This window comes from Colius striatus, chromosome 6 (genome assembly GCF_028858725.1).
Source record: "Colius striatus isolate bColStr4 chromosome 6, bColStr4.1.hap1, whole genome shotgun sequence".
Lineage (NCBI taxonomy): Eukaryota > Metazoa > Chordata > Aves > Coliiformes > Coliidae > Colius > Colius striatus.
The window spans coordinates 43,802,812-43,830,489 of record NC_084764.1 but is presented as its reverse complement, the minus strand read 5'-3'; the positions used below and the strand labels follow the sequence as shown (position 1 = coordinate 43,830,489).

Sequence of the window (27,678 nt, the reverse complement as noted above, 5' to 3'; positions counted from 1 at the left end):
ATGAAGGAATTACTGTGGAGGAGGAGGACTGGATAAGGGGGAAACAGTAAAACACTGAAGCAGGGCCCATCAAGGTGGCTATCAAAATTCTTATTTATCTTCCATTTAATTCTGATGCTCTCGTAATTTCTCTTATAGATTTAATTGCTTGTAGCCAAATACAGGACTTCTTTGTAATCAAGAAAACTGTTGAAGTATGCAACATTCTTCCAAAGATACTACTTTCTTTTAATTGGGTGTAGTAGTTACAGAGAAATCGAGTGGCCTGCTCAGTCACATGCACCTTACCCACAAGCACTGGGTACTAGTGATAAAAGAATGAACTTATGTTGTCAGTTACACTGTGCTCTGGAGCTTTCAACCAATATTTTTCTTCTCTGTGAGAGATAACTTAAATTCTGTTCTTCTCAGGCTTCTAGATTTGTGTTTGATGCCAGAAATGAAGTCTAAGTGTATCTGTCTTGTTAATGTGAGGCAACCAATGAAAGTTGTTTCTCTTTTAATTCCCTCCACTGTCCTGTCTAACTATCCAACAAAAGAGTGTGCTGAGAGCTTTGGAAGCTAATGTTCTTCTGTTATTGGGGTATCATACAGATGAGTCTGACTTTGGCAACTTGAGCAGATTAAGCAAAAGTTGTGTCTCTTGAGCTGTTTCACATGTAGCTGTGTAAATCAAGCTTCAGTGTAACTTGTGAGGATTATATGTTCCACGTTATTTGTATAAACGTGAACTACATGTAAATCTGCCAGAACCTCTTTCCTCCTTTCTGTACTACACACTGTGATATGCTTTGTAAATCCTTCTGCTGCAACTATCCAGATCAAGTTGCCTCTTTCCCTGGCATGTTCGGGGCAAAAGTTATTCCTTTACTGCCTTTCTCTTTGATGCTTCTGCGAAGTCCAATAAATATTCCCAATACTGACACTAGAGGGAGAAAAGGAACAGAAATGAGAGAACAGGCCTTAACTGCAAGGTAAAGATACACAGTGCTTTGTTTCTTAAAATAGAAATTCAACAGTCTTAGAGGAAATAGTTAGAAGTTTGTAGAAAAAGCAGCCATTCAAGGGCAGAGGGCTGAAATGAAAAGTGTTTGCATGTCAGGGATATCCAACGCCCAGTTTATTTTGTTGAGTATCTGTGTGTCTCTTTAGTTGCAAAAAAGCAAAGTTTGTAAAGCAATCCTCATGTTTTGATTCCTAGGCCTGAGTGTGGATCGTCCTTGTGCCCGAGCAGTAAAGGTTGACTGCCCTTATCCACTGTCGCAGGTCACATCCAGAAACAATGTTGTGTGGGCACTGAGTGAGCAGCGGGCCCTGCTCTACCGGGAGGGAGTACGCAGCTTCTGTCCTGAAGGAGAGCAGTGGAAGAGTGATATTGTCAGGTAATGACACTGTGATGGGACAGAAGTGACAAAAACAATTGTTTTCAGTGCTGGAACTCCTTGATGTTTGATAAAGTGTTACCTCATATGTATACATAGATATGTGTGTGCATGTATACATATGTGTTCTCTAGTCTTTGGACATAGACTAACTGGTGTTTCTGACTGAATGACTTATGGAAGGAAAGAAACTGCTCTAAATGGGAGTGGTGGCAGTTAAAGCAAGTTGAAGAAAGTGAGAACAATTTATAATATCTGTCAGTACAACTTTTTCAATTGAATATTGTTTCTTTGATCTGTGACATAATGAGCTCTGCAGATATTGGAGTGATTTCATTCTGAGATTAAATCTTAGCATTTTCTTGACTATCCCCACAGCTCAATAATATTTGTCCACTTCTCAGTCACAGATTTTTATAGATGATATGAGTAATGGGTGTTCAGCATTGAGGTTCATTCTGTGCTTGCAGTGGGTAGTTTGTGATAAAGTTAAAAGCACTGACTGTGTTCTGCTGGCTTTCAAAGTCTAGAATATAGTCTGTCTTGTGACTTCAGCCTGGAGGAAGTATAGGAAGAAATTCCAGTTCTTGTTGTCATGTGCTTTATTCTTTTTTTTTAATCTTCTACTGACTATCCTGTTGTGAAGTTTTACCTCATGGTACCTCCCAGCCTGATGTTTTAAAAGTCTAAGGAAATGTTCAGTGCCTCGTTCAAGTCTGAAATTTGCATGTACTTTAATTAGTTTGTTTAAGGAAAATACCTGCTTGACCTACACCTTGGATACACTTCATGTTCTTGGGCTTTGTAGTGAAATTGCAGAAAGCAACACATGTTTGATCTTAAATTGTTGAGAAAGTTTCTCTGAAGAAATACCATTGTTGTCTACCTTTTAACTCTCTGATATGATCACCTGATTCTGTTGGCTTTCTGAACTTGAAGTTTGTTTGCTTATACAGGAGACTTCTAGTCCTGAACTCAGCATTTGTGTTTGCCATATAATTAAGTTGAGTTTTCCATTTATGGTCCCTGAACTACTAGTGTTCTTCTCAGAATAGGTCAAGGAAATTGGAGGAAATACGTTTATGAAGCTGCTTTGTCAAAAACTTGAAGAAAACAACTTTATTTCTTACTGAACAAACAAGGTTTTGTTTAGTTTCATCATTATGTAGCCAAGTTTCTAATCTCAAGTGATCATTGAAGGACTTCTTTTGTTGGAGTTGTCACATGGTTTTTACTTCTGTAAACCAATATAATTCAAATTGCTGAATAACTGACAATTAGAAATCAAATGTGGTTTTGAGCTTGGCGACACTGAGTGTGATCATCTTGAACTGCTGTCAGCATTGTAACAGCTTCCTTAAAACACCATATGCAGAAATCTGAATTAATTTTTTCACTTGTTTGCATTTCCAGTGAAATGCAAGCTCTGGAACCAGTGTGCATAACCCTTGGAGACCAGCAGACACTATGGGCTTTGGATATCCATGGAAACCTGTGGTTCAGAACTGGTATAGTTTCAAAGAAACCACAAGGAGATGATAACCATTGGTGGCAAGTAGGCATTTTCAAGTTTTGCTTTCAGTTTAGTCTTTTACTAAGAGGATGGGATTATTATTTGCGTTGTTTTTCCCCGAGCTGCTAAGATAAAATTGAATGAGTTGTTTGATATATTACATCACTCTAGTCAATATATAAAACCACAGTGTGGCTATGGCCACCCTATAGTCATCCCAGAGCAGTAGTATAGCAGCTTTCAAGAACATAGATGTTCTACAAGGTCATATCAATGATGCATATGGCTTGGTATCTTAACATTGGCGATAAGACACGCTGTTTAGACAGAGAGTTCTCTCCTGGTTGCTGAATGCAGTCTCTTGTCTTCCAGTACTGTCATGGCTTAGGCCCATCCAGGAACAAAGGATCATGATCAGACATAACTACCTTTGGAAACTTTTGGGCCTTTGTAACCCTCTAAGGACGGGGAGGGCTCACTGACCACTCATGACCCTGAGCAAAACAGACCAGACTGCTCAAATTGGGGAAGAAAACATAACTTCATTTAATCCACTGCCAACCATAACCATAACAAACAGCAATACCCAACCAAAAACAACAGGGGGTAGGGTGAGTGGTGGAAAGTGCAACCAGCCCCTTTAAGATCCCCTTCCCCCAGCTCCCTCCTCTTCCAGGGCTCAGGATCCTGATCCCCTTGTTGTTACATCCTGCCCCTCTGAATGGCCCAGTGGGACAGGGAATGGAGGTTTCAGTCAGTCCTTTCCCCATGGCTGCTGCTGCTTGTCTCAGGGCTGGCAGACTCCTTGCAGGCCCTTCCTGCTCCGGCACAGGGTCCCTCACACTGGGCAGCCCTGCACAGGCTGCTGTGCATCTGTCCCAAGGGCTGCAGCTCCTCTCTGCTTCCTCTGAGTTGGGGTCCAAAACACTCGCCCCCTCTGGCACAGTGTCTTGTCGGAGCTGCTGACAACCATTAGCCCTGCCATTGCCCCCCATGGATCACAGGGGCACAGCTGCACTCTCCCTGTGGGCTACAGGGGAGTCTCTGGTCCAGGGCTGCTCCTCCCTTCCTCCTTCTCTGACTGCTGGATCCATGTGATTGCTTCCATCTGTCTCTACTCTTCCACTTCTCCCTACACACTACAGATTTCCTTTCTTAAATAGTGCTGGCAGAGGTGCCAGATTGGCCCAGCCAGGCCAAAGGTGAGTCCAAACCCAGAGCTGGCAGAGCTGGTGTACAGGGGAAGCCCCTTCCCCTTGTTACCAAGCATAAGCAGCTCCACACAAACCCATCACAAGTATCCATCCTTTTCCTTAGCTAAATGAAATAAGTAATAAGTGACCTTGCAAAAGAGCTTTTATTATGCATCCCAGCTTTTCTTATTTTCCCCAGAGATAGGTGTGGGGGAGAAAGGGATACAAAACCAGCCACACTGTTGTCAAATATATACATTTCTGTGTCTACATGTCTATCTAAGGTAAAACAATCTCAGTTTATGGGCATATGTAGTCTCTTCTTGCATACAGGCATTATGAACAGCTTAAGTGTGAGATTATTGGTAAGCTTTCCTTTTGTGCTCTTAGGGAATCTCCATCCTTTCTAGGAGTATCCCAGAGTGTTGCCAACCAAGTTGTCCATGACAGAACTCGGGCAATTGCTCATTTAGGCAATTAAAGTGCCCATGAGATGGTTGTAAAGGAGTGTTACAAGCTTTTGTGATGTGATTTTTAAATCACTATGCTATGCAAGTTTCTCTCTTCCTTTGGGAAACTGAAAAGTTAATTTGCAACGTTTTGACATGTTTTTAGGGGGAGAGAAGAGTCGTCCCAAAACAAGGGGCTTTCTCCAAGTACAGAATTCAAAGGGGACTGTTGAGTAGGAGGCAGTTGTAAACTGATGTTTAATACTGGTTCTGGTTTATCAAGACTCTCACTTTGTTTTTCCCTTTTGTACACTTGTAAGGTTGATAAATACTTGGTAGATTTCCTGTACCTAGAGCAGACACACAAGCTTCTGATGGAGAACTCATCCAAAAGCTTAACTAATTATCAGGAATGCTTTTTATTTTGTTACAGGTAAGCATCACTGATTATGTAGTGTTTGACCAGTGCAGCTTGTTCCAGACAATAATCCAAGCAACTCACACAGTGGCAACAGCAGCTCAGGCACCTGTGGAGAAGGTGGCTGATAAACTGCGAATGGCATTTTGGTCACAGCAGCTTCAGTGTCAACCCAGCCTCCTTGGAGTTAATGGCAGTGGAGTCTGGATCTCTTCAGGCAAAAATGAATTCCATGTGGCAAAGGGAAACTTAGTAGGTTGGTGTGCTTTTACATCTAAATCTTTTAAGTGAAGAAAAATAGAGGGGAAAGTAACTGTCACCACAAAAATTATCCACAGAGACTCAGGGCAGCTTTAACTAACACCTCCATGTTTAAAAATTCAATTGATTCCTTGGCATTTGGTTTTAAATCTTTTCCATTTTAAAGGGGAATATTTTTGTTGGAGGAGTTGTCCTCAATGTCTGGGTGAGAAGGCAATCTTTAGCTGTTGTATCTGTTCTGTCTAGCACAGTGGATTCTGGTTCATGGTCAATGTGACTATGCAATACAGGAATGTTATGGTTCTACAACAGTAATAGCAAGAAAAGTGATGGGATGGTAATGGGATGGAGCTGGAACACAAACAGTTCCCCTTAAACATAGGAAAAACTGTTTCACTGTGAGGATGAGGGAGTCCTGGCACAGGCTGCCCAGAGGGGTTGTGGAGGCTCCTTCCTTGGAGGGCTTCAAGACCCACCTGGACATGTTCCTGTGCCACCTGATCTAGGTGACCCTGCTTCTGCAGGGGGGTTGGACTGGATGATCTGTAAAGGTCCCTTCCAACCCCCAACATTCTATGATTCTAAAGCAATTCCTTGGTATTTCTCAAAATAGAGTTTTCATTTAGTACATTTCTGTCATCAGGAAAGCAATAAGACTAGACATCGTTGAACCTCATCACCAAACTGGTCTCCTGTAGAAGACCATTCATCTTCTCTCTCCTTTTCTGTGTTCCCAATTTCCTGTGTGTACATACATGTACATATGTGTCAGGAGGAGACCCATCCTCCCCAGAGTTTCTTGAAAGAGTTACACAGAAAGTCTTGTCTAGAATGTATTTAATAACTGATTGCAGTAGAAATTCTTTTAAATGGTAACACTTCAAATTAAAACAGGTTCTAATTTAAAACAAGTTTCCTACTAATACCAGTCCTTTCTTTCAAGGCACTTATTGGAATAACATTGTGCCTCGGGGCACTGCTTCAGCCACTAAATGGATTTTTGTGTTGGCTTCCACAGCTTCCTCTAAAGAAGGTCAGTGAATCAACAATGCAGGCATATAGTGCCTGATTTTTAAACAGAATGGTATTGATGGTGTAAGTAAATTACTTCAGATTTCGTCTTAGTTTTCTGTATGCAGGGATCTAAAATATTGGAAGTAAAGTGGAAGCACATCTGTAAAAATACTGGAGATGAAGAAAAATATATTCACTCTGCCTTTGGTGTGGAGTGGCATCAGAGAAATGGGTAGTCCTTTAGGAGTGGTAACTTCCTAAATTACCACAGCATGAATTGCCAGAATTTGTAATATGAAATCTTGAAATGCCCATACTAACCAAGTACTTCTCCTCTCAGTGCAGTTGTTGCAGCAGAATTGCACATTTCATTGGTAGGGGGTTAAATTGCTAGTTGCAGTAGTTGGCAGTTGCATCACCTGAGTATCCTGGCTTTGTTGGCAAAAATGTTTGACTTGGGACTGAAATGCTGTTCTTCAAATGCAGTTAGGAAGGATAAAGAGCAGCAAAAGAAGAAGCAATAGGGCACTGGTGTGTATCTTCTCTCATAGTTTCTTAAAATAAGATTAGTTACTACTTGGTTTGAGAAAGGGAGTGTTTAGGTGGCTAAATAAGGGCTTAGGATGTGTTTTTCTACTTCAAAACATTGCCCTACGAACATAGCCAAGAAGCTTTAGTTTTGTCTTCAACTGTACTGATCATATTTTTAGAAGCAGATGTGTAAGCTATCTCAGAGTGGATTAGGAATTACTTCAATAACAGAAATGTCCTTTCCATAGGGAGCTTTCTGTGGCTGTGCCAAAGCAACAAGGATCTGTTTTGCGTCAGTGATCAGAATCCTCAGTTTCGTCCTTCTACGGTGCAGCTGCCACCAGAGACTGAGATGGTGCACTACTCTGCCTGCCAGGATGCCATTTGGGGTTTGGATAATCTTGGGCAAATATTTATCAGAACACTTTCATCTAGCTGTCCAACAGGGATGCACTGGACAAAACTGGATCTCACTCAACTAGGTATGACATTTGTGTTGAGTAACTATCTCACACTCCCTTAGCAGACTGTCAGTATTTTCCTTTGGAAGAATCTTTTGGTTTACTGATGCAGAATGTTATGTTTACTGGATTAAATAGGATCTTACAATAAAGGCCTCACAGCAGAGGACTGTAAAACATCAGGAACAACTGTGGCTTTCAGTGTTTCTTTCAGCCTTTTGCTGGAGACAGCATGTCCACCCTTTACAAGACACTTCATATGTGTATGGGCTTCTTATAGTTTATCAGTCTGAGGTAACTGGAGCTGACACAGCGCTGTGCAGGTGTACCAGTAGTTTTAACTAGTCCTTGTACTACAGTGTAACCAAAATTGTGTGGTCCTGGGTACTTCCATACACAACACCATGAATTTTGTGGCTGAACACTTTGTTAACAGGTTGATCAAAGCTTCATTAGAATCCTGTCAAGGAAAAATTATGCTCCAAGAGTTGCATCATCCATAACTGATACAGCTGTTAACACTCTCATGTTCAGGCTTATACCAATCTAATGATTCAGCATAACATTAAGAACATGCTGCTGCTTAACTGCTCTTTTCATTTGGTTAGACATAAGACCAAGATTGTTGACCATATTTTGATGATCAAAATATCTCCCAATTTGGCTGTGGGATGATCAGGCTACTTCAGGAATATTCCAGTCAGATTTCTTTCTTTGATAGTCTAACCATCAGAACATTTTTATCTTCATGCCAGCTTGCATTCCTGTTTCAAGGAAAGAGAAAAGAAATGGAGACTATTCACCATTCTAGCATCAATTAAAAGAATGAGTCAACTGTTCTGCAGTTTTTCCATTTTGAATGGCAGTGTTTATAACTAGCCCAAGAACAGTCAAGCAGGGTTCAGGAAAGGCAGTGTTTCAGCCTTGTGCAGTTTTAGTGTACAATTTGTGATACCTAATGGAAAACTTTTCAAAATGTGTCTTTTAAAATTGTTTGCCAGTTGTACAGTAGGTATTCCAGGCCCAGTGAATTGATTCCAAATTGCTGATCATACCATAGTGTAAGCACTGCTTGATCACAGAATCTGAAGGGCTGGAAGGGACCTCGAAAGCTCATCCAGTGCAATCCCCCTGCTAGAGCAGGGCCACCTAGAGTAGGGCACTCAGTGACCTACAGGATTACTTCTCATGTTGCTTTGGACAGTTTGAAACTTATCTCACAATACCATTGCTTTCCAGCAGTTTGGAGAATACCTGTTAGTTAAACATATTAGCTTCTTGCTGTTGTCTGAAAATCCCAAAGCACTTGTACAGAAAGTCAGTGTAAATTTGTGCTGGCTGACTGTAGCATCTGGCTTGTGAACTTCAGCAGCTCAGAAGTTCAACCTTTAAATTCAGCTGTTCCCGTCAGCTTCCTGGCACATGGAGGTATTGCAGAAGTCTAGGGTCAGGACATTAAACACTCTTCTTTACCTGTTGCTATGGGTTAATACTGAAGTGGGAAAATGTTTCAGGCATTTTTGCCCCAATTAAATGCATATGTTAGGTTGCTGCTGACAAGGTAGTGTGTATCCATGGTTATAAGGTAATAGCCTTTATTTGCTCTAATGGAGCTGAGAAAATTGGAGAACTATTGTTACTGTTGAAGTGTATGCTTAAGTTTACTCCTGAAACATTAGCACTGTAATTTGAGGAGCAAGTTGCTGTAAAAGGCAGCTCAGAGTTCTGTATGGAGGTGATGGGGTTGCCAGCGTTGATAGTGAAGTACTCCTGTTGGTAGTATCTTCCTCTTGCCTTTACACAGTGTACTGGGAGTAGTATCTAGTAAGTTATTTTGATTAGAGTTCCCCTATCACTGTCAAGGTTTTTAAACACAGCAGAACGACCTTCTAGGTTTCAACAAAAAACAAGGCCTCTGAATCATGCTACTTTCTCTAAACAGTAGATGAATGTGGTTAGCATGACCATCTCCCAGAGTAAAAACAGTAAGTGGGAGGAGGGAGGAACCCCAAAACATTTACACAAGGACTGCCTTTTTGCATATCAAATTGTACTGTAGACGTAAATAATACCGGCTCTGCCGAGTAGGTGATATGTGATGCTTGTTTGGATCACAACATTTCAACAGCTGAGGTATCAAGTGACAAAGACATTACTTTGGGTCATACTTTGTTAGAAGGAATAATGAGGTTTTAAGGAAGATTTTGACTTTATAGCTGACAGTGAAAGAAAGTAATTTCAGATGTTCTTATCCCAAGCAGCAAGATTTTTTGTGTATAGCTTTGTCATTTGGTTTTGATGTGAAGCCATATCATTAAAGGAAGTTTTAGGGTGAGATGAGTTAATTGAAATTCTTATGTTCCAAAAAGTTAAATAATTTTGGATATTGAAAAAAATCTGCTTACTCTTACAGATAACTAAAAGGTAAAGCTCTATAGTCCTGTTGGTCTCTCCTTTCTGCCAGCAAGCCTTGATGACAGGGCATATTGCCTTCTGCAGAAACAAATGCTTCAAACTTGCAGTCTGTGGGATAAAATGGCATCCCCCTCTTCAAGGAATTCTGTACCTGGTGCACTTTACAGGGATTTGTTGCCAGATTTTACGTCACTGAAGAGAGAACTGTTACCAAGAATGGGATATCCCAGGCAGCACTGGCATGTTCAATCCACCAGGCCTATTTTTAGAGTCTTCAGCTTGGAGTCTGACCAGAGCATTCCTTCTGTAGTATATCTGCACTGATTGGCTGTCTCTTTCTGTAGAACATGTTTTCCATTACTTACCACTGTGTTATCCCTACACTGGGAGAAAAAAGATGAGTTATGTTACATCCCAAGGCTGTTTTAAAATGAATGTGAATGTTTAAGAGTCCCAGTTGAAAGTTCTTTATTCTAGGAGGATTTTTAGTCTGAAATTCAGGTGTGCTGCTCTGCTGTCTTTGCAAATGATTATTAGCAAGACTGATGGGTATGGTCTAGTATGCAAAAAACCTCCCAAACCAAAAGCAAACACGCTCAAATTCCAAACATACTGATTTGGCAACTTTGTTTTCATTGTGCTGACTTACATGGGGTTAAAATACTGCTGTGCTTTTGAGATGAGTGTAACAAACATGTCCACTGTTGAACAGAAATCCATTGGAAAACCATTGCTTTACAGATATGGCATGGTATGTTAACATTGAAATGCATAATCCATATGCTCTCATTTTTTAGTGCTGGTAGCATTAGGAATGTTCTTTGCTGAATGTACTAACAGATCAACACCTTTAAGAGTCTCCAAGCGTGGCCTGCCACAGAGAAAAGTTCACGTTAGGTCATGTGAAAGTTTGTCTAAGCACTGATAACATTTGTCACAGAGTATTTCCCAACTTGATTCAGTTATTTTAATGGTGTATTTTTAGTGTACTTTAGAAATTGCAGGATCCTGTGACTAAAACATTTTATTTTTAGATTTGAAAGAGAAATACTCCACATACACTACCTGTTGGGCTTGCTCATTGCATCCACTCATTTCTGTTGTTTCTTACACAAGTTGCATTAACTTTTGGTCATTTTTATGTGACTGTGTTTAAAGTTTGTTTAGTACAATCAAGTCTAAAGAAAAGTTCTCCTTACTATCTGAATTTGAAAGGAAAATGGCAGGTTGCTAATGGTCTCTTTGTTACTAGGTGCTGTGAAATTGATCAGCTTGACCTGTGGAAATCAACATGTCTGGGCCTGTGACACCAGTGGTGGCATTTATTTTCGTGTAGGAACTCAACCCCTTAACCCAAGTTTGATGCTTCCTGCATGGATAATGATTGAGCCACCTGTGCAGGTAAGATGTTGATAACAACTTGTTGCTTGTAACCCAGTGGTTTAACTCTGTGTGTTTGAAAAAGACTCATTTGAACACTCATGGGAAACAGTAAAGCCAGATTGTAAATGTGTAGCTTAAAACTTTGTCCCATGTCTTTGAATTATGAAAAAAGGGGGAAAAAAAAGAAGGAAGAAACCTCCCTGAACCCCTGAGTCTGTATGATGTGCTCTGAATGTGCTGCCTTACCACCTTAAGGTAGCACAACTTCATCTTGCTGTTACAAATAACTTCTGTTTTCCTTTCTGTCCTTAATGAAAGCACTGTTCTTGCACCATAGCAGTTCTACAGGCACAGAGTAGAATGTAGCCTTGAACCATATCCTGTTTAGCTGCTGCATGCTAGCTAGGAGCCTGGACTGGCAGACAGCACAAAGCAGAGGGTGTGGGAAGGCCCTGCTCAAGTGGCACAGTGCTGAAGTGCCTGCCTCTCACTTCTTTCTCACCCTTGTTATTCTGGGATGCTTGCCAGGGTGCTGTTCCTGGATTTAGGGACTTTCCTCATCAGCCACTGGTTAGTAAGTGTACAGTTACGATTGCAGCTCTTTTGGTCTTGGAATGCAGGAACTTGGAAAGTGTGAAAAGGAGTCTCCTAAAGTACCCTGGAAGCGTCTTTCCTGACTATACAAAGTGTTTCTCCAGTGCCTGGTTTCTTTTTTAATATCTCTTTAAGCCTCAGTGCTTGTTTTTGTTGCTGCTCTAATACTTTGCAAGTTAAACTATGAGATGGCCATAATTTCTGTGCAGTGGTTTGGGACTGCTGTAACAGAGCTGACCTCTGACCACCGATTTCATTCTTTGCTCCTTGGCATGAAGTCACTTTGAACTGTCTGCTGATCCAGCATAGTAACACTGGATGTGTTTGCACACTTGATTTACATGTTATAATGTTACAGAATTTCTCTTGAAGATTTTGAAATGCATGGTTCTTTTGAAAGGGCAAATTAAGAAATAAAAGTAAATCTCTGACAGTGGAGTTGCAATAGTTTATTTGGTTTTTACATCACTCCTTTTTAGTTCTGCTCATCTCTCACCAGCCATTTGTTGTCTCCTGTGAATCTCAGGGTGCAACAGCAAAGGAGGGCAGGGAAAGAGGGAAATGCAGATTTGCATCCCAACAGTTGGCACAGCACTGTTTAGACTTCTTGTTCTGTGCTGGGAATGTGGTCATTCTGTGGAGTAGTTTGGTCGACTTCAATGGAGAAGCAGAGAATGCATTTAGTACAGACAAAATAGTACCAGTGTAAAGAAACAGCTTTTTGGGCTATTCTCCTGGAGAGACAAACCCTTGGTAAGAAGATAATACACAAGTTAATTCTCTCTCTCTTTACAAACTCATTTTAACAAGGTGACACTTCTGCAGAAAGGTGTTTACAAGAAATGGGAACTTGCTGGGGTTCAGTATTTATCAGTGACTTCCTTATGCAAAAAGTCTTTTAGTGGACAAAGTTCAAAAGCAAATTATTTCCTCTTAGCTTCCTGAGGGAGCTGGATGATGATGTTGCCTTCCAAAACTGCAGCTTTCAGATACACAAAGCAGTGTCGCTCTCTTTCCTGTTACCTTGCCAACACCTGACATTGCACATTTAATGAGTCAATATAAAAGGGCAAGAATTCAAACACTGTTTGCAGATAAGATGAAAACTTGTGGGTTACATCCTCATTTTGAGACAATTCCAGCACGTTAAAACAAGTACTGAAGGAGCAGACAGTCACATTTTTTACCGAGACTTAATGCAAATTAAGAACATACATGAACTTCAAAATGATTTCCAAATGCTGCCTTAGTGTTTGGATAGCACCTGATGGCTCAAAAGTGGACTATACTGTGAACAACATTTGCTTGTTAGCAGCACCTTAGTGTTATCTGTTCCTTAATTGATTTTGCCATAGTTCATGCTGCATGGCAGAAATACTGAGAGAAGTATTTGTGACCGATTCGGTCATTTTCTGTTTGAAGAAGGAAATCAAAGCTGCCTTTCACTTGATTTAAGGACAGAAGCATTCTCAAATAACGTAATTTAAAACCAACTATGGCTATTTCATTCCCTAGTAAATGTCAGAGCCAATATGACTTGCTATATCCCAGATCTCATGACTCATGAGCGACCTGTGAGCAGCTACAGACTCTGCTTTTGCGGTGTCATTTCTCATTAAAGGAGTGCTGCAGCTGTACAGCATCCGTCTTTGCACAGCTTCATAAAAGCATTCAGAGGGAAGAGTTTTGATGAGGCTTTATTTATGCTAAAATCACTGAATATCACTTTGCTCTGGTGGAGCTGTGTGGTTGGAGTTTTTTTTTTACATAGACTAAAACTGTTCTCATTTGTTACTGCAGTGACTTCATCATAGAATCACAGAATGGTAGGGGGTGGAAGGGACCTTTATCGATCATCCAGTCCAACCCCCTGCCAGAGCAGGTTCACCTAGATAAGGTCACATAGGAACGTGTCCAGGCAGGTCTTGAAGCCCTCCAAGGAAGGAGCCTCCACACCCCCTCTGGGCAGCCTGTGCCAGGGCTCCCTCACCTCACAGTGAAAGAGTTTTTTCTGTGTTTAAGGGGAACTTTTTGTGTTCCAGCTTCATCCCATCACCCCTTGTCCTGTTACTATCTACTATAGAAAAAAGGGACACTTACTCTTTAGATATTTATAAATGTTAGTAAGATCCCCCCTCAATCTCCTCTTCTCCAGACTAAACAGCCCCAGTTCCCTCAGCCTTTCCTTGTATGAAAGATGTTCCAGTGCCCTGATCATCTTGGTGGCCCTGCACTGGCCTCTCTCCAGCAGTTCCCTGTCCCTCTTGAGCTGAGGAGCCCAGAACTGGACACAGGACTCCAGATGAGGCCTCAGCAGGGCAGAGTAGAGGGGGAGAAGAACCTCCCTTAACCTGCTGCCCACACTCTTCTTGATGCCCCCAGGCTGCCATTGGCCTCTTGGCCACGAGGGCACGTTGCTGGCTCATGGGTAGTTTATTATCAATCAGGACTCCCAGGTCTCTCTCAGCAGAGCTGCTCTCCAGCAGTTCAACCCCTAGTCTGTACTGGTGCATGGGGTTGTTCCTCCCCAGCTGCAGGACTCTGCCCTTGTCCTTGTTGAACCTCAGGAGGTTCCTCTGTGCCCAACTCTCAAGCTGGTCGAGATCCCGCACAGCCTCTGGGCAATCAGCCAGTGCTCCCAGTTTGGTGCCATCAGGGAACTTAATTCCATTGTCAATATAAAGGATAAAATTGTGACCTGCTTTAGCATGTGTCCCTATACATTAAAATTAACTTGAAAAAAGGAGTAGGAAATAGAAATCATCTTTATGTAGATGCCGTATAGTGTGTGTCTGTGTGGGCAGGGGTATTTATGAAGGTGCAATGCTTCTTACATTTCTGGCCTACAGGAATAATTACAAAGATACAAAGTTATATCATCACTAAGGCTAATTCTGGTGATTATGGAGTAGAAGTTGATCAAAGGTTTAAAATCATCCCATTGCTTTAAAAGGTCCACAGAAGTTGAGGATTTATTTTGGGAAGAATTCCTCCAACGTTTCAGCTTCGACTTTTGTCAAGAACTTTATTTAAGAGGATTAAAGGAAACAAAGATCAGGACAAGTATTTGTAGTGAGTGACCAATCAGCTAGTGCATGTAAACAATCAGTCTTACTGCAAAAATAGATTAAAGCATTTTATTAATTGCCACTTGCTAAATTGCTGTTCTTTGCTCTTTTGTAACCAAATTTCATAGAGAATAGGACTGAAAAAGCAATTCTATTAAATAAAGAGATGTGTTTAGACAACCAGCTGGCTTGTCTGAACTGTGGAGGAAAAGGGGTTTGTTAAGGAAATGTTTGCTCTTTGGCTACAGTAGGAAGCTTTTGTTGACCTGACTACAGTCTCAGCAGAGAGTAGCACGTAACCCATAAAGTGATCTCTTGCAGTATGTGTGTTTCGAGTTAGAGAAACATTTAGAATCACAGAATCATTTTGGTTGGAAAAGACCTTTAATCTCATGAGCCACTAACCTCACCTTGCCAAGCCCACCACTAACCCCTGGCCCTCAACACCCCAGCTCCACAGCTCTTAAACATCTCCAGAGGTGAGGACTCCACCACCTCCCTGAGCAGCCTGTGCCAATGTCTTAACAACCCTCTCAGTGAAAAAGATCTTCCTAATGTCCAATCTAAACCTCCCCTGGTGCAACTTGAGGCTATTTCCCTTTGTCTTGTCATTCATTACTGGGGAGAAGAGACCAACCCCCAGCTTGCTACAACCGCCTTTCAGGTAGCTGTAGTGAGTGATTGTGTCTCCCCTCAGCCTCCTCTACTCCAGATTGAACACCCCCAGCTCCCTCAGCCACTCCTTGTCAGACTTGTTCTCCAGACCCTTCACCAGCTTTGCTTTACTACTCTTCCCATAAACAACCTAGTAATTATCTCTTAAGTTTTAAGCCTGGTGTCATAAGTTTGATCTAGGAGGGACAATTTTTTTCTCACAAGTACCTCCTCCCTCCCTGCCCCTGGAAGTCTGCTCTTGCCTTCATTGTCATTCAAAAGTTGTTAAAGCTACAAAGCAAGTGGTAGTTAAATATATTGTTTGAAAGCTAGGAAAAGTGATTTAATTCTACAAAGTCAATGCATATTAGATTTCGTTTCTTTTCAATACCTTTTTCTTTATCTACATTCAGCGTAAGGAGGTTTGCTGTGAGGCCTTAGAAGTGTTGTTGTGATCTTTGTTCCTTTTCCTCTTCTAACTCCTGCTTACCTTGCAGAACAGTTAATGCAAATCTGGATTTGCATTTCTCAGTGAGATTTCTGTTGTTACTCAGGCTGGTTTTACATCAAGTGGTTAAGTACAGGAGGAAGTGGTAAGCATTCCTCAAGGTCAAATTTTGCCATTACATATTTCTGATAGGCAGCAAAATCAAAGCTGAAACAGAGGATGGGTTTGTTTGGAATGATCTGTAAGGACTGGGTGTTTGGAGAGGGAGGGACTGTTCTGTTAAAAATGCTACTTTTGAACTACTTGAGAACTGTTTGTTCTAATGTGTAGCCTGCATGATTGTTCTTTTCAAGTCTGAGTGTTTTCATAGAATCACAGAGTGGTGGGGGTTAGAAGGGACCTTTAGAGCTCATCCAGCCCAACCCCCTGCCAAAGCAGCTCCCACCTAGATCAGGTCACACAGGAACGTGTCCAGGTGGGTTTTGAAGCCCTCCAGAGCAGGAGCCTCCACACCCTCCCTGGGCAGCCTGGGCCAGGGCTCCCTCACTGAAACACTGAAAGATTTTTTTTCCTTGTGTTTCAATGGAACTTTTTGTGTTCCAGCTTCTTTCCATCACCCCTTGTCCTGTCATTGGATACAACAGAGAAGAGTGCTGCCCCAACCTCCTGACATCCACTATTTAGACATTTGTAACTGTTAATGAGATCCCCTCAGTTTCCTCTTCTCCAGACTAAACAGCCCCAGTTCCCGCAGCCTTTCCTCGTATGCAAGATGTTCCAGTTCCTAATCATCTTGGTGGCCCTGCACTGGCCTCTCTCCAGCAGTTCCCTGTCCCTCTTGAGCTGAGGAGCCCAGAACTGGACACAGGACTCCAGATGAGGCCTCACCAGGGCAGAGTAGAGGAGGAGGAGAATCTCCCTCTACCTACTGGGTATCGGAGATGAAAGCTCTTGTAGCAGTGTATTTGGTTGAGCTGATTTAGAGTGCCGTAATGTTTAAGTTCTATTCTTCACAGACATGCCTTTCTTCAGAAATCCCAAGTTACAGAAAAGGTGCTTTAGCTACTGGGCAATGCAATTCCAGCATTTTTCCTGAAGTTGGCCTCACCTTGGCTCCATTGCTTATTGTTAAATGTTTCTTGGCTTTCATTTTGTTGCTACTTCAGAAAACTGCTGTGACTGTTTCACTGTATTTTTCTGCTCTGGGGTTTTAACCTTCAGCTATTAGTTTTAAGGCATTGCTATCACTATGTTCAGAAAAGTGTGTGTGTAGCCTGTCACATTAGATAGCAATTACTATCAGCACCAGCAGCTTCAGATCACAAAAAGGGCACAAAATGAGATACACCCAGGAAGCCGAGCAGATGATCCTTCCGTATCCTTTGGAAATACCATCTCAAGGTGATGTATTTGCTTGTTGTCCAGACCAGCTTACACTCAAACCAAAAACTGTGGGAAAGAGAGCCTTCTATTTTCATACTTCCATTTGTTCAATAGTAGAAACATCCTCACTTTTGCCCCCTTTCCAGTGTACCCATATTCTGCTTAGCTAACTCGGAACTACATAATGAATCATTTCCCAGAAAGATTAAGAGTCATATTTAACATGCAGTTAGGTAAATAAAGTAACTACAATTGTCACTGAGTTTTGAGAGGTTTTCTGCACTGTTACATTTTAAAATAAACCCCTAATGATGTAAAAATTCATGGGTAAAGGTTACATGTCTTCATTGATGAAGCAAGTGCCTTGGGTTCAGTGGAGCTGTTCCTGTGCTTGTGGGCACTGATGGCCTGAAGTATTCAATCAATTGGAGTCCTTAAACAGTGATTTTTGAGACAGTCATAACATTTAATTGTGTTAGGATAGACTAAAAGTTTGGAAGGAGCTTTTTGTTGTATTTAATTTTCATTAAAGCTACCCCTGCATGTTCTGAGCTCTGGGTAGAGCAGTTCTTGTTAACGTTTTTTTGAATGACAGGACAAGGGGCAACGGGGACAAGCTGGAACAGAAGAGGTTCCAAAGAAACACAAGGAAGAATTTCTTCAGTGTTGAGGTGAGGGAGCACTGGCAGGGGCTGCCCAGATGGGCTGTGGAGTCTCCTTCTCTGGAGACATTCCAACCCAGCTGGATGAGTCCCTGTGTGCCCTACTCTAGGTGGTGCTGCTCTGGCAGGGGGGTTGCACTGGATGAGCTTCCCAGGTCCCTTCCAACCCATAAGATGCTGTGATTCTGTAATACACACTTCCATGGTGTATTACTGTCTCCCTGTTAGACAGTGATTTTCTGAGCAGATGAGGTGCTGGTGACCTCTCTCTGCAGACAAGCCTTCCCAGGATCGGTTGCCTTCCCAGGGAACTGGAGAGCTGGTTTGTGATGTCTCTCCTCTTGCATGGCCCTTCCTCCAGAACTGCCAATAGCCTGGTGTGCAGGAAGACCCAGGCTGCTGCACCCAAGTCTAATGAAGCTAAGAAGTAAGCAGGGCAGGGGTGATTGAACTACGTAGTCTAGTAAATGTATCATCTATCTGTGAGGCAGTGACCTCATTTCTGATCCTTGACCCTTGGAGTATTATTGTTTTTATTCAGTGGTGTAACACATTGTATGGCCTTACATTTGGGGACCACACTTCTGGAACAGTGCTTAGCCCAGAGCTTTAGCACTAGGTGAGTGCTAGTTATTGTATCCTGGGTGCATTTCCAGTGTTTCTGTGGCTTACAGGGAGTATTTTACACCCTGACAGATTGCAGTTCTTTCAGAACTGGTCAAGATTTGTTGATTATTTAAGTTTCAAACAGGGAAAGGTGCACTTTATTGGCATTCTCTGCAAGAGAGGGTGTTTTTTTATGGATACTCCTTAAGGTTGTGTGTTTAAAAAACAAAGCCAGGATTACTCAGAGCTTTGCTTCTACAAGGTTTTCTTTACCTCCTGCTTAATTATGTTCTGTTTCATGGGTAGATGTTGCAGGTAGTGTTTACCTAATGTGTATTTCTTAAAAAACTTAGTTGTTCTTGTCCTAATAGCTGCATGTTTCAGCATTACAAATACCTGTAGTGTTCATTACAGACAGTTTATCTCATGCACTAGAGTTTATAACCTTAGGTGCATGACAGTGTTAGCAGAAAGCATCTGGGCAAACCTGACTAGGTTTGTATGGTAGCATTTTATATGGTCTTTAAAATGGATACATTAAATGATTGGAGGTGGTTTTAATTTGCTTGTAAGGAGCAGTTGTATTAAATGTTTTGGAAGCATGTTATGGTTCTGTTGAGCTTTGGCACTTTGAGTAGTCACGTGGGTTTGCCATGACCTTTTCTAAGATGTGATGCCATATGTTGTGGCCTTTGCCATGGAACCCTTGGGATGAAAAAAAATGCAGAGTCAACATAGGAGAGGTCAAGGAACTGACTCCTTGGCTTTGCTTTCTCTTCCTGATTGTACTAGGCACAGACTGGAGATATCTAAATAAGACTCTCATCTGTTTATTCACTAAAGGCAGAAAGTGGTGGAAAGGGTCACGTTGTTCAAAGGCTTCTGAGGAAAACAGGGCTCCAGTTTTTCAGTCAATAAATAGTAATCTTTTTCTGACAATTCAATGGCAGCAGTTCTGAAGAACACATGGCTTCCAGGAAGACTAAACATAGATCCATCTTTCCTGCTGTTGTATATTGCCTTGAACTTCTGTGGAGAAAAAGAGACACTTAATTTGTAAACTGTTCTCCTCAAAACATTGTGGTCAACGCTGCTCTTACACTGCTTGTTCTTTCTTTGTAATCTCAAAGTGCTTCACAACCCTCCTACAAATGGAGCTGATAAAATACTATGCAGGTAGGCCTGTATTAGGGGACAGTTTCTCTAAGTTGTATTCTTTATTATCCTAGTTATAAGGGTCTGGATGTGGGTTAGCCATGAGAATGAGATTAGTCTGATATACAGATAATGCTCAACAATGTGAGAAGTATCTCTGATCTGACCTTCTTGCAACCTAGCCTGGACCTGCTGGAGGTGTTTCTGATTTGTCTTCTGAAGGTGAGGAGAAGGTTTGTGCTGCCTGCAGCCACCAAGCTGCTTTAAAAAGGACAGACTGAGAGCATTAACGTTTAGTCTTCGTCATCCTGGATGTTTGCAGCAGAACAGAGATAGTACAAGTTTGCTGATAAAAGGACTCTGTGCCCCTGAAAAGTGACGTTGGAAATGTCCTGATGTATTTTTTGTGTGTGTTTGTTCTGCCCTCCTTGACAGGGAAGTTGAACCACTGTGTTTTGAATTCAGCTATGACTGAAGTACTTACAATAGGGTGAAACTTTTGAGTAGTAGGTTGAGGGAGGAGGGGAGTTGCATTAGTTTTTACTTTGTATTTTGTTTGATACTGTTGTTTAAGTTCTTACCCTGAAGCTTTACAACTGAAATATGTTTAGCACAGATACTTTCTTAATATCATTTAACAATTTGTTGGTGAAGTGATGAGTGTTGGGGATAAACCTATAAACAGAGTTTGTTGTGTCAGTCTGAGGAGGAAGGCTGAGAAACTGGTGAGAGACTCCTTAAAACTCCTAAACCCATCAGTAAATTACAAACATGACACATTGTGCAGTCAAGGTTTATAAAGCTCGTGGATGCTATTGGAAGTTAAACCAGCTGAGAAAGGGCTGTGCTGAAATGATTTCTTAATTTTCATGGTTACCAGTCTCTGAAACCTTATTAGCAGGTTCAGAAATTGGCACAGATCTCTCTTTACTGCTTTGGGAGAACTATACCCTTTAACTGCAGCTGTAGAGATCTGTTTCTTGTTACACAGATTATAAAACACTTATATGCTTATGGTAACTAAAACTTAGTGCCAATGAGGGCTATCTGAGATGATGTTGTTCCAAAAAATGATACACTATGTCTAGGAAATGTAAAATTGGTTTTATCCACCGTGCTGTGGTAGCCATGGGAACAGCTTTTTATTGTAGATGGCTGCTTTCTAGGCAAAACATCCTTAACATGGGTAAAAGCAGAGGTAAAAACTTCTCCAACAGGCTCTAAGAATTGCCTATACTTCTTTCCCAGTGTCTCCTTGCTGGTTTGTGACAAAAGCTGCTGTACGTAGTTGTGTCAGGTGTGTCCTTTACCATCTGTTTCATAACAGAAAGCTGCAGTGGAGTGGAATGTTTTCTGTTAAGAGCATTGGGTGCTGCAGCGAGTGTATTGCCTGGATCCTTTATGATGAGAGTGTGTAGGAGAATTGTTTTATTGATGCAAGTCTCATCAGAAAGAGCCAAGTAGCCTGAAAAGGAAGAGAAGCTGAAAGTGAAATACCTAGTGAAATTGAAGGGAAATTGAAAGTGGAAACAGAAGCTTTCTTGTAAAACAAAGAATGAGAAGGATTTCTGACCAGGCTTGTAGAGATGTTCCTTTCAACTTGATAGTTTCCCTCTCTTTCTTAGATATGACCTGATCTAGGTGAACCTGCTTCTGCAGGGGGGTTGGACTGGATGAGCTGTAAAGGTCCCTTCCAACTCCTACCATTCTATGATTGGTGCTGTAGAATTGGGTTGAGGTAATTACTTTGATGATGCTTGGACCTGCAGTGGTACCAGAAGCAACATAGCTGAGCATCATGCAACTTCTTTCATGCAACCCTTTGTGATGTTCTGTCTGCTTTTCTAGCTTCCGTTACTTTTAAATCTGGAGTAATGCACAGGCTTACATAACAGATGTGAGCACTCAGTAAGTCCTTCTGGATGGAAATACACTTCCAGTTCTTTCTCAGGGTATTCTTTTCTGGACAGATGACAGAGGAAGAGAGGAATGGGGTCAGGTGGAAGGGTGGAGTGCAAGGTGTCCAGATCCTAACAGTTCAGTGACAAGGGTCACACCAAGCTGTTTGGCACAGTTTGTGAAGGACTGCAGTGTAGTGCAGAGACAGACACACTGGCAGTTCATGGTGTGAAGGAGATGGGGGAAGAGTGGCAAAGAGTCCTAAATCTGAGAAAAGGGTAACTGTGGTTGAAGAACATTGCAGGGAGGAGGAGATGAGTGGATGAAGAAGAAAAAAGACAAAGATCTCTTGCTACTGACAGTAATTCAGTCTGCACAAGCTATTAATTGCATAGCTGCCTGAAGAGACAGGCTGGATTTGGTGGTGCAGGTCAAACTTGGTTGTAGCTGGGTCAGACACCTTAGCACCAGAATTTGAAAAGCAAACTAAAGCAAGTAACTGTTATGTACACAGAAGATCCTCCTGGGATTGCACTGTGTGCTTGTATACACATGCAGGTTATGCTTCTGTATTCCTAGGTTTGCATGTGCGAAAGAGCTGCTTGTTCTTCTGTTGATCTCACTGGAAATTCAGCTTATGCCTGTGAGGCTAAAGCAAGAACTGCAGTGCTTGTGAGGGGGTGGTGTATTTCAGGGCATCTTGCTGTCGTCTTCAGTGCCTTCATTAGGCTGATGTGGAGAAAACCTTTTTTCCCCCCTTGTTTCTGATTGCATTTTATTTCAGTATGTGTTTGGCACGATGTGGAGTCACTAAACCTGTTGGCTGATAGATTTTGCTACAAAGTCACCACGTTGAGGTGTTGTGGTCAGGAACACCAATTTTGAGCAGTTCTTACTGGAAATCTCCATAGAAGCAGATAAAGACTTGCCTGGGAACAGAATGGCAAGTGTTTCATTGGGTTTGCCAACAGACAGTGGTTGTGGATGCTCTCCTGCAACTGTGGCTGCTCCACAGAATCATAGAATGGTTGCAGCTGGAAGAGCCCTTTAAGCTCATGGAGTGCAGCCTCTGTCCCAGCCCCATCACCCACCCAGCCCATTGCCCTCAGTGCAACACCCACCCAGCTCTGAAACCCCTGCAGGGACGGTGACTCCAGCACCTCCCTGGGCAGCCCCTTCCAATGCCTGACAGCCCTGGCACCAAAGACATTCCTCCTCAGGTCCAGCCTGAACCTCCCCTGGCACAACTTGAGGCTGTTTCTTCTTGTTCTATTGCTTGTTACCAGGGAGAACAGACCAACCACACCTCACTGAAGCTTCCTTTCAGGTAGCTGTAGAGAGTGAGAAAGTCTCCCCTAAGCCTTCTTTTCTCCAGGCTGAACAACCCCAGATCCCTCAGCCCTTCCTCTTCTGAGATGTGCTCCAAATCCTTTCCTGGCTTGGTAGCCCACCTCTGGATCCTCTCCAGCACCTCCATGTCCTTCTTGGAGAGAGGGGCCCAAAACACTGGACTCCAGTACCACAGCGGTCCGTGGTGGCTTCCACAGCTGTGCTCCTGTGGAATGGATTACATGAAGAAGGCAGATAACCATTCCATCACAAAGTGAAAACACCCAGACTGTAAAAAATGTACTGCTTGTATGTGTTTAGAAATAAAGTGCAGAGTTAGTTTATGTTAGGGAAGCTATCAGGAAGGCAGAAGCTCAACTTGGAATTGAAGCTGCACCAGACTGGAATAAGAGTGGCTAAGCAAACACTCATATTAAGATGCCAGATGTAAATATGAGGATCAGTAACTCTGAGAGACATTCACTCATGTTCCTTTTCTGTTCAGGAGGGGAGTGACTCTTTGGAAAACTGGTAATAACAACCACAATGTCAGTTAATTTCTCCCTGTCTTTAGCATCTAGTAAATATTTTACTTCTCTTGGATGGTACTGTGAAGAGCAGCTGAGACAATAGTACAAAGATACAGTGGTGCAAAGTTTAAATACTGTCCTTCATTTTTATAGCCAGTAGGAATCAACTTGGTCAGCATTCACTCGAGTCCAAACGATCAGATGTTGTGGGCGATTGACAGCAAATGGAACGTCCACGTACGAGTTGGAATTACAGACGAAATGCCCGTGGGCACTGACTGGGAACACGTACCAGGTAAAACCAAAAGCATCCTTGTTCTTCCTGCCCTTTTCTCAGGGTTGCTTGGTTGGGTTGTTTCCTGGTGTTGGTTTGGTGTGTTTTCCCTTCTGGTTTGTCAGTTGGATAGCAGTGCTTACGTGTTTTTCTCAGCAATCGAGCGTGCTTGTTTCTAGGAATACAGTGAAGCACTTGATAAGGGTTATCTTTTAAAGGGACCCTTGGGTTTACTTACAAGCACTAAGTAGTTAACTGAAGAGGAATCTGATCTCTCGTTGGATTTGTGTTGTGTGTGATTTTGGGCTGCTGCCACTGAATTAAGGAATGGTACAGTTCCCTTTCAGTTAGAGCTAAAACAATATCCCTGAGCAATAGCGAGTTTCTGTGCCGTGGGAAGTCTTGTATTTAAATGTGATACGAGGTGGGGTGTCTGTCTAGATGTGGCTAACAAAACCCCAGTGCACATCTTTCATGCATTCTGGGTTAAATAACTACATTTTGCCTTGCCTGTAAATAACACTACATTGAAATAGTTTCTTTCCAAGTGGCTGTGTGTTGATGCTCCCTGCTTTTACACACCTCTTTCACTGCACCAGTGCACGGCACCTAGCTGTGGAACGCCTGCTCTCTTGTGAAGAGGAGGAAGCAGTCCACAATGTCTGTAATGTCAACCATCTTTAGACCAACTAAAGTGATAACTGTTGGATTGTTCCCAGAGCGGTGATAAAATGTAGCAGAGGCTCTGAAAATATGTTATGAAGATCCTGTAATTGGTTGTTGCTTGTGGCTACAGCCACATAACAGAACATGTCGGCAGTGTGATACCCTTACGGTCGAGAGATGCAGCGAGTACAAAGTCTGCGGTTAAAAAGCTTGTTGTTCACCAGTGCTTCATGGCCTGCTTTCTGATCTTCTTACACAAGGAGAGAAGCTCAGATGCAAGTAGCATTTGCTTTGTTCAACTCTCCTAAAGTCAGTTTAAGGAAACATGTCCAAAATTGTCATCTTGCCAATCCTTTCTCAGAAAGCCTTCGGGAAGTCTGGGTATTTCTTTGCCCCTTTGACAATGAGGAGTTCTTCTCTAATATTGATACAGGAATACATAAAGATTACTTGCTGTCTTCTCTTAATAAACTCCCCTGCAAGTGTATATAGTATGTGAGTGTGATTATTCCCTCTCTGTGTCCAATTGCCTTTAGGGCTGCAGGCTTGTCAGCTGGCTATAAGTACACGGACCGTTTGGGCACGCTGTCCAAATGGGGATGTGGCCCGTCGCTACGGCATCACTGACAAGAATCCAGCAGGAGACTACTGGAAGAAGATTCCTGGAAATGTGGCACGTTTAACAGGCAAGTTGGTTCTGTGTGACAGTCCAAAACATTGTGATGTCTGCTTTGACTGCTGTGTGGTGGGGCTCCAGCTGACCATAAATGCAAGAAGAGCTGCGTACTCTCAGTGCTGCTTTGACTGGGAAAGTTTCACCAAGGGTGCTTTTTATCACATGAGTAAAAAACTTGTCTGGGTATAAGCAGGAAAATAGATTCAAATATTATTTATTTAATGCTTATAATTGGATCCTGCTGCCTTAATTAAGAGATGGATGATTTATGCCTTGCAGTGACCCCTCTAGATGAGCTGTGGGCGATCAGTACTTCAGGATCCCTTCTCCAGCGCCTCACTAAGACCTTTAGCCATTCCCATAGTTTGCAGAAAAATAATGACACTTCTGTCCTGCTTCACCCTGATGAGTTTGAAGACGAATGGGAAGTGATATGAAGTCTCTCTAGCTCATGAAGCAGTGGAAAAAACCGGGAGGACAGTATTTCTGTGATGTATGTACAGAATGTTGGATCTAAAGCCACTCATATCGGACCTCTGTGATATTAGCACTTTTGTATTGAAAAACTTACCTATTTAATAGCCCCCAAGCTGTGAGTTCTGATGTTTGTTCCATTATCTCTTGGGAGACTGTTTGGATGTGACATACTGCAATTGTTATACCGTGCTGCTGTAGAAGCTCCTTTGGAAATAAAACTCTTAAGTTAATCTTACTAGCGATGGAAGTGAGTACTTCACAAGAGCATGCACACTCATACATGTGTACTTATTTTGGGAAGGAATTCTGTTGCATTAAATATTTTACTACAGCAGAAGCATTAAAGCATCTCTCAGTTTCTTCTTGTACTTGGAACTCCAGACTGATGGGAACTCAAATAGCTCTCTGACTGTTGTACGTAGGCGTAGAATTGTTTTCCCTTGCAGCATGGAAGAAACATGGCAGAGTATTAGGAAGATCTGAGAACGTCATGATGACACACCATTGGTGTTGAAATGAGTTTAGTTTGATCCATTTCCATACAAATCTCTTCAAGGCTATACTAAGTTTTCATTTCTAGAAATCTGGTCCATGAGTTGTTTCTCTTCACAAGGGAGATGTTTGGATTCCACCTGATGTCAGGGGATCTAGTGCCCATTTCACACAGCCATCAGGAAGCCGACAGGCTTTTGGGGGGTGAGTCCCACTTTTGGAATAGGAAGAAGTTACATATTGGGTTTGTAGTGCAAAGCAGGAATGTACAAGGCAGCTTTCATAATTCCTGTTGTGCTGTATTTGTGCCTCCAGCCAGTGCTTTAACATTTGGACTCAAATTGTTTTGAGGACCAAACTTAGGTGTATTGAAAAGAAAGATGGTAGTTGATAGAATTACCTATATTATCCCATTAAAAGTTGTGATATTGTGAGAAAATACTTAACAATATTCTCATTTTTAGCTATGTTAGCTAAAGTTTGAAGTATCTTAACAGATATTGCAGCAGAGGTGTGTGCTGAACCAAGAAGTAACCCAAGTTAATCGTTGCTGTTTTATTTTTCTTTAAGTCTTCTTTGAGAGATACCTCATCCTTTTTTAAGCAATAGAACTATAGATGAGACAACCTGAGTTCACTAAGTAGGCAGAGGAGTTATTTTATGTTCAGTCTAAGCTTATAAATCATCAGAATGATTAGCAGCTGCTTAAAACAACACTGTAAAAGCCAGCTTCAGGAAAGGCCAGGAGTTCAAAAGCGGGGATGTTTCTGTTTTGAGAACTTAACACCTACTGAGAAGGATGTGTTTTCTTTTTGACTCCTGCTCTCTTTCAGAATAATTCATGGGCTAAACTGGGAACAAACGTGGTGCAAGGTGAGAATGTGAATCGGTGGAGAGAGAACCAAGTCGTGTCCCTTTTTTTTAGTAGCACTTGTGATGTTGGCTGTCAGTTCTCAGTCTGATCTTTCGGTGTTAGAGGGAGGACAGGCTTGTTTCCCTTTTACAGATGACATGTTTGCTTCGCTGCTATCTCGTCCCTATATGGAGATTACCCTAGAGGGTTTTTTTAGCCTGTCTGGCAGTGGATTGTAATGGAATCAACTTGTGGAGTTAACCCAGTGTGTTTTATGCAAGCATAGCTTGGTATCTTGAGGACCCCAAAGAAGCTGAAATTCAGCTTAGAAGTATCTTGTGGCAGCTCCTGAGTCAGTTGCTTTGAAGGGACGTGCGACTTCTCCAGGCCCTGCCAAGCACCAGATGCTCAAGTACAATGGTGTGATTTACCAGTGACACTTTGGTATCAAAGTCATCTTAGCAATGGCTTGAGCTTGCTAGTTGTTTACTTACTGTATCATACTGTACCTTGCTATGGTCATTAATATTTAATTGGTGTCAAGAGCTCTTACCAGACTACTTCTTAGTAGCTGTTCTAATGGAATTAGGTGGGGTTTTTTTACGTTTACTTCTGTATTTAGGTTTTTGGTTTTGTTTGTGCTTTGAGACAAGTGCAATAAACTAGATTTTTAAGAAATAAATTCCTGTGGTAAGACTCATCTGTTGTATGACCCACAAGAGAGTTCTCTGTGTCTGGATATTGTCTTGATACGGAAGACAGACGTGCTTATGAAACCCCTCCTGTACTGTTAACCCAGGCGGTGTGCTAATGGCAGTGTGAAGACCTGGATGTTTTAAGGTTTATTCCATACACTTTATAAGTTGTGACAGGTGTGTCAAGCCAGGACAAT

General features: G+C 42.0%; 1 protein-coding gene across 5 annotated transcripts in view; it reads left to right on the top strand.

Moving 5' to 3' along the window:
* The window catches only part of TECPR2 (tectonin beta-propeller repeat containing 2), a 47,637-nt gene extending 20,169 nt beyond the window's left edge, over positions 1 to 27,468 (top strand). For 4 of the 5 annotated variants that reach the window (XM_061997626.1, XM_061997625.1, XM_061997623.1 and 1 more), the window contains exons 12-20: positions 1,202 to 1,382; positions 2,796 to 2,937; positions 4,971 to 5,211; positions 6,160 to 6,249; positions 7,010 to 7,243; positions 10,890 to 11,038; positions 23,502 to 23,643; positions 24,825 to 24,974; positions 25,244 to 27,468. In XM_061997626.1, the coding sequence (XP_061853610.1) occupies positions 1,202 to 1,382; positions 2,796 to 2,937; positions 4,971 to 5,211; positions 6,160 to 6,249; positions 7,010 to 7,243; positions 10,890 to 11,038; positions 23,502 to 23,643; positions 24,825 to 24,974; positions 25,244 to 25,401 (1,487 nt within the window). In that variant the 3' untranslated portion in view covers positions 25,402 to 27,468. The remainder of the gene's footprint in view (positions 1 to 1,201; positions 1,383 to 2,795; positions 2,938 to 4,970; positions 5,212 to 6,159; positions 6,250 to 7,009; positions 7,244 to 10,889; positions 11,039 to 23,501; positions 23,644 to 24,824; positions 24,975 to 25,243) is intronic. The other variant, XM_061997624.1, reaches the window with a different exon arrangement.
* Positions 27,469 to 27,678: the final 210 nt, after the last annotated feature.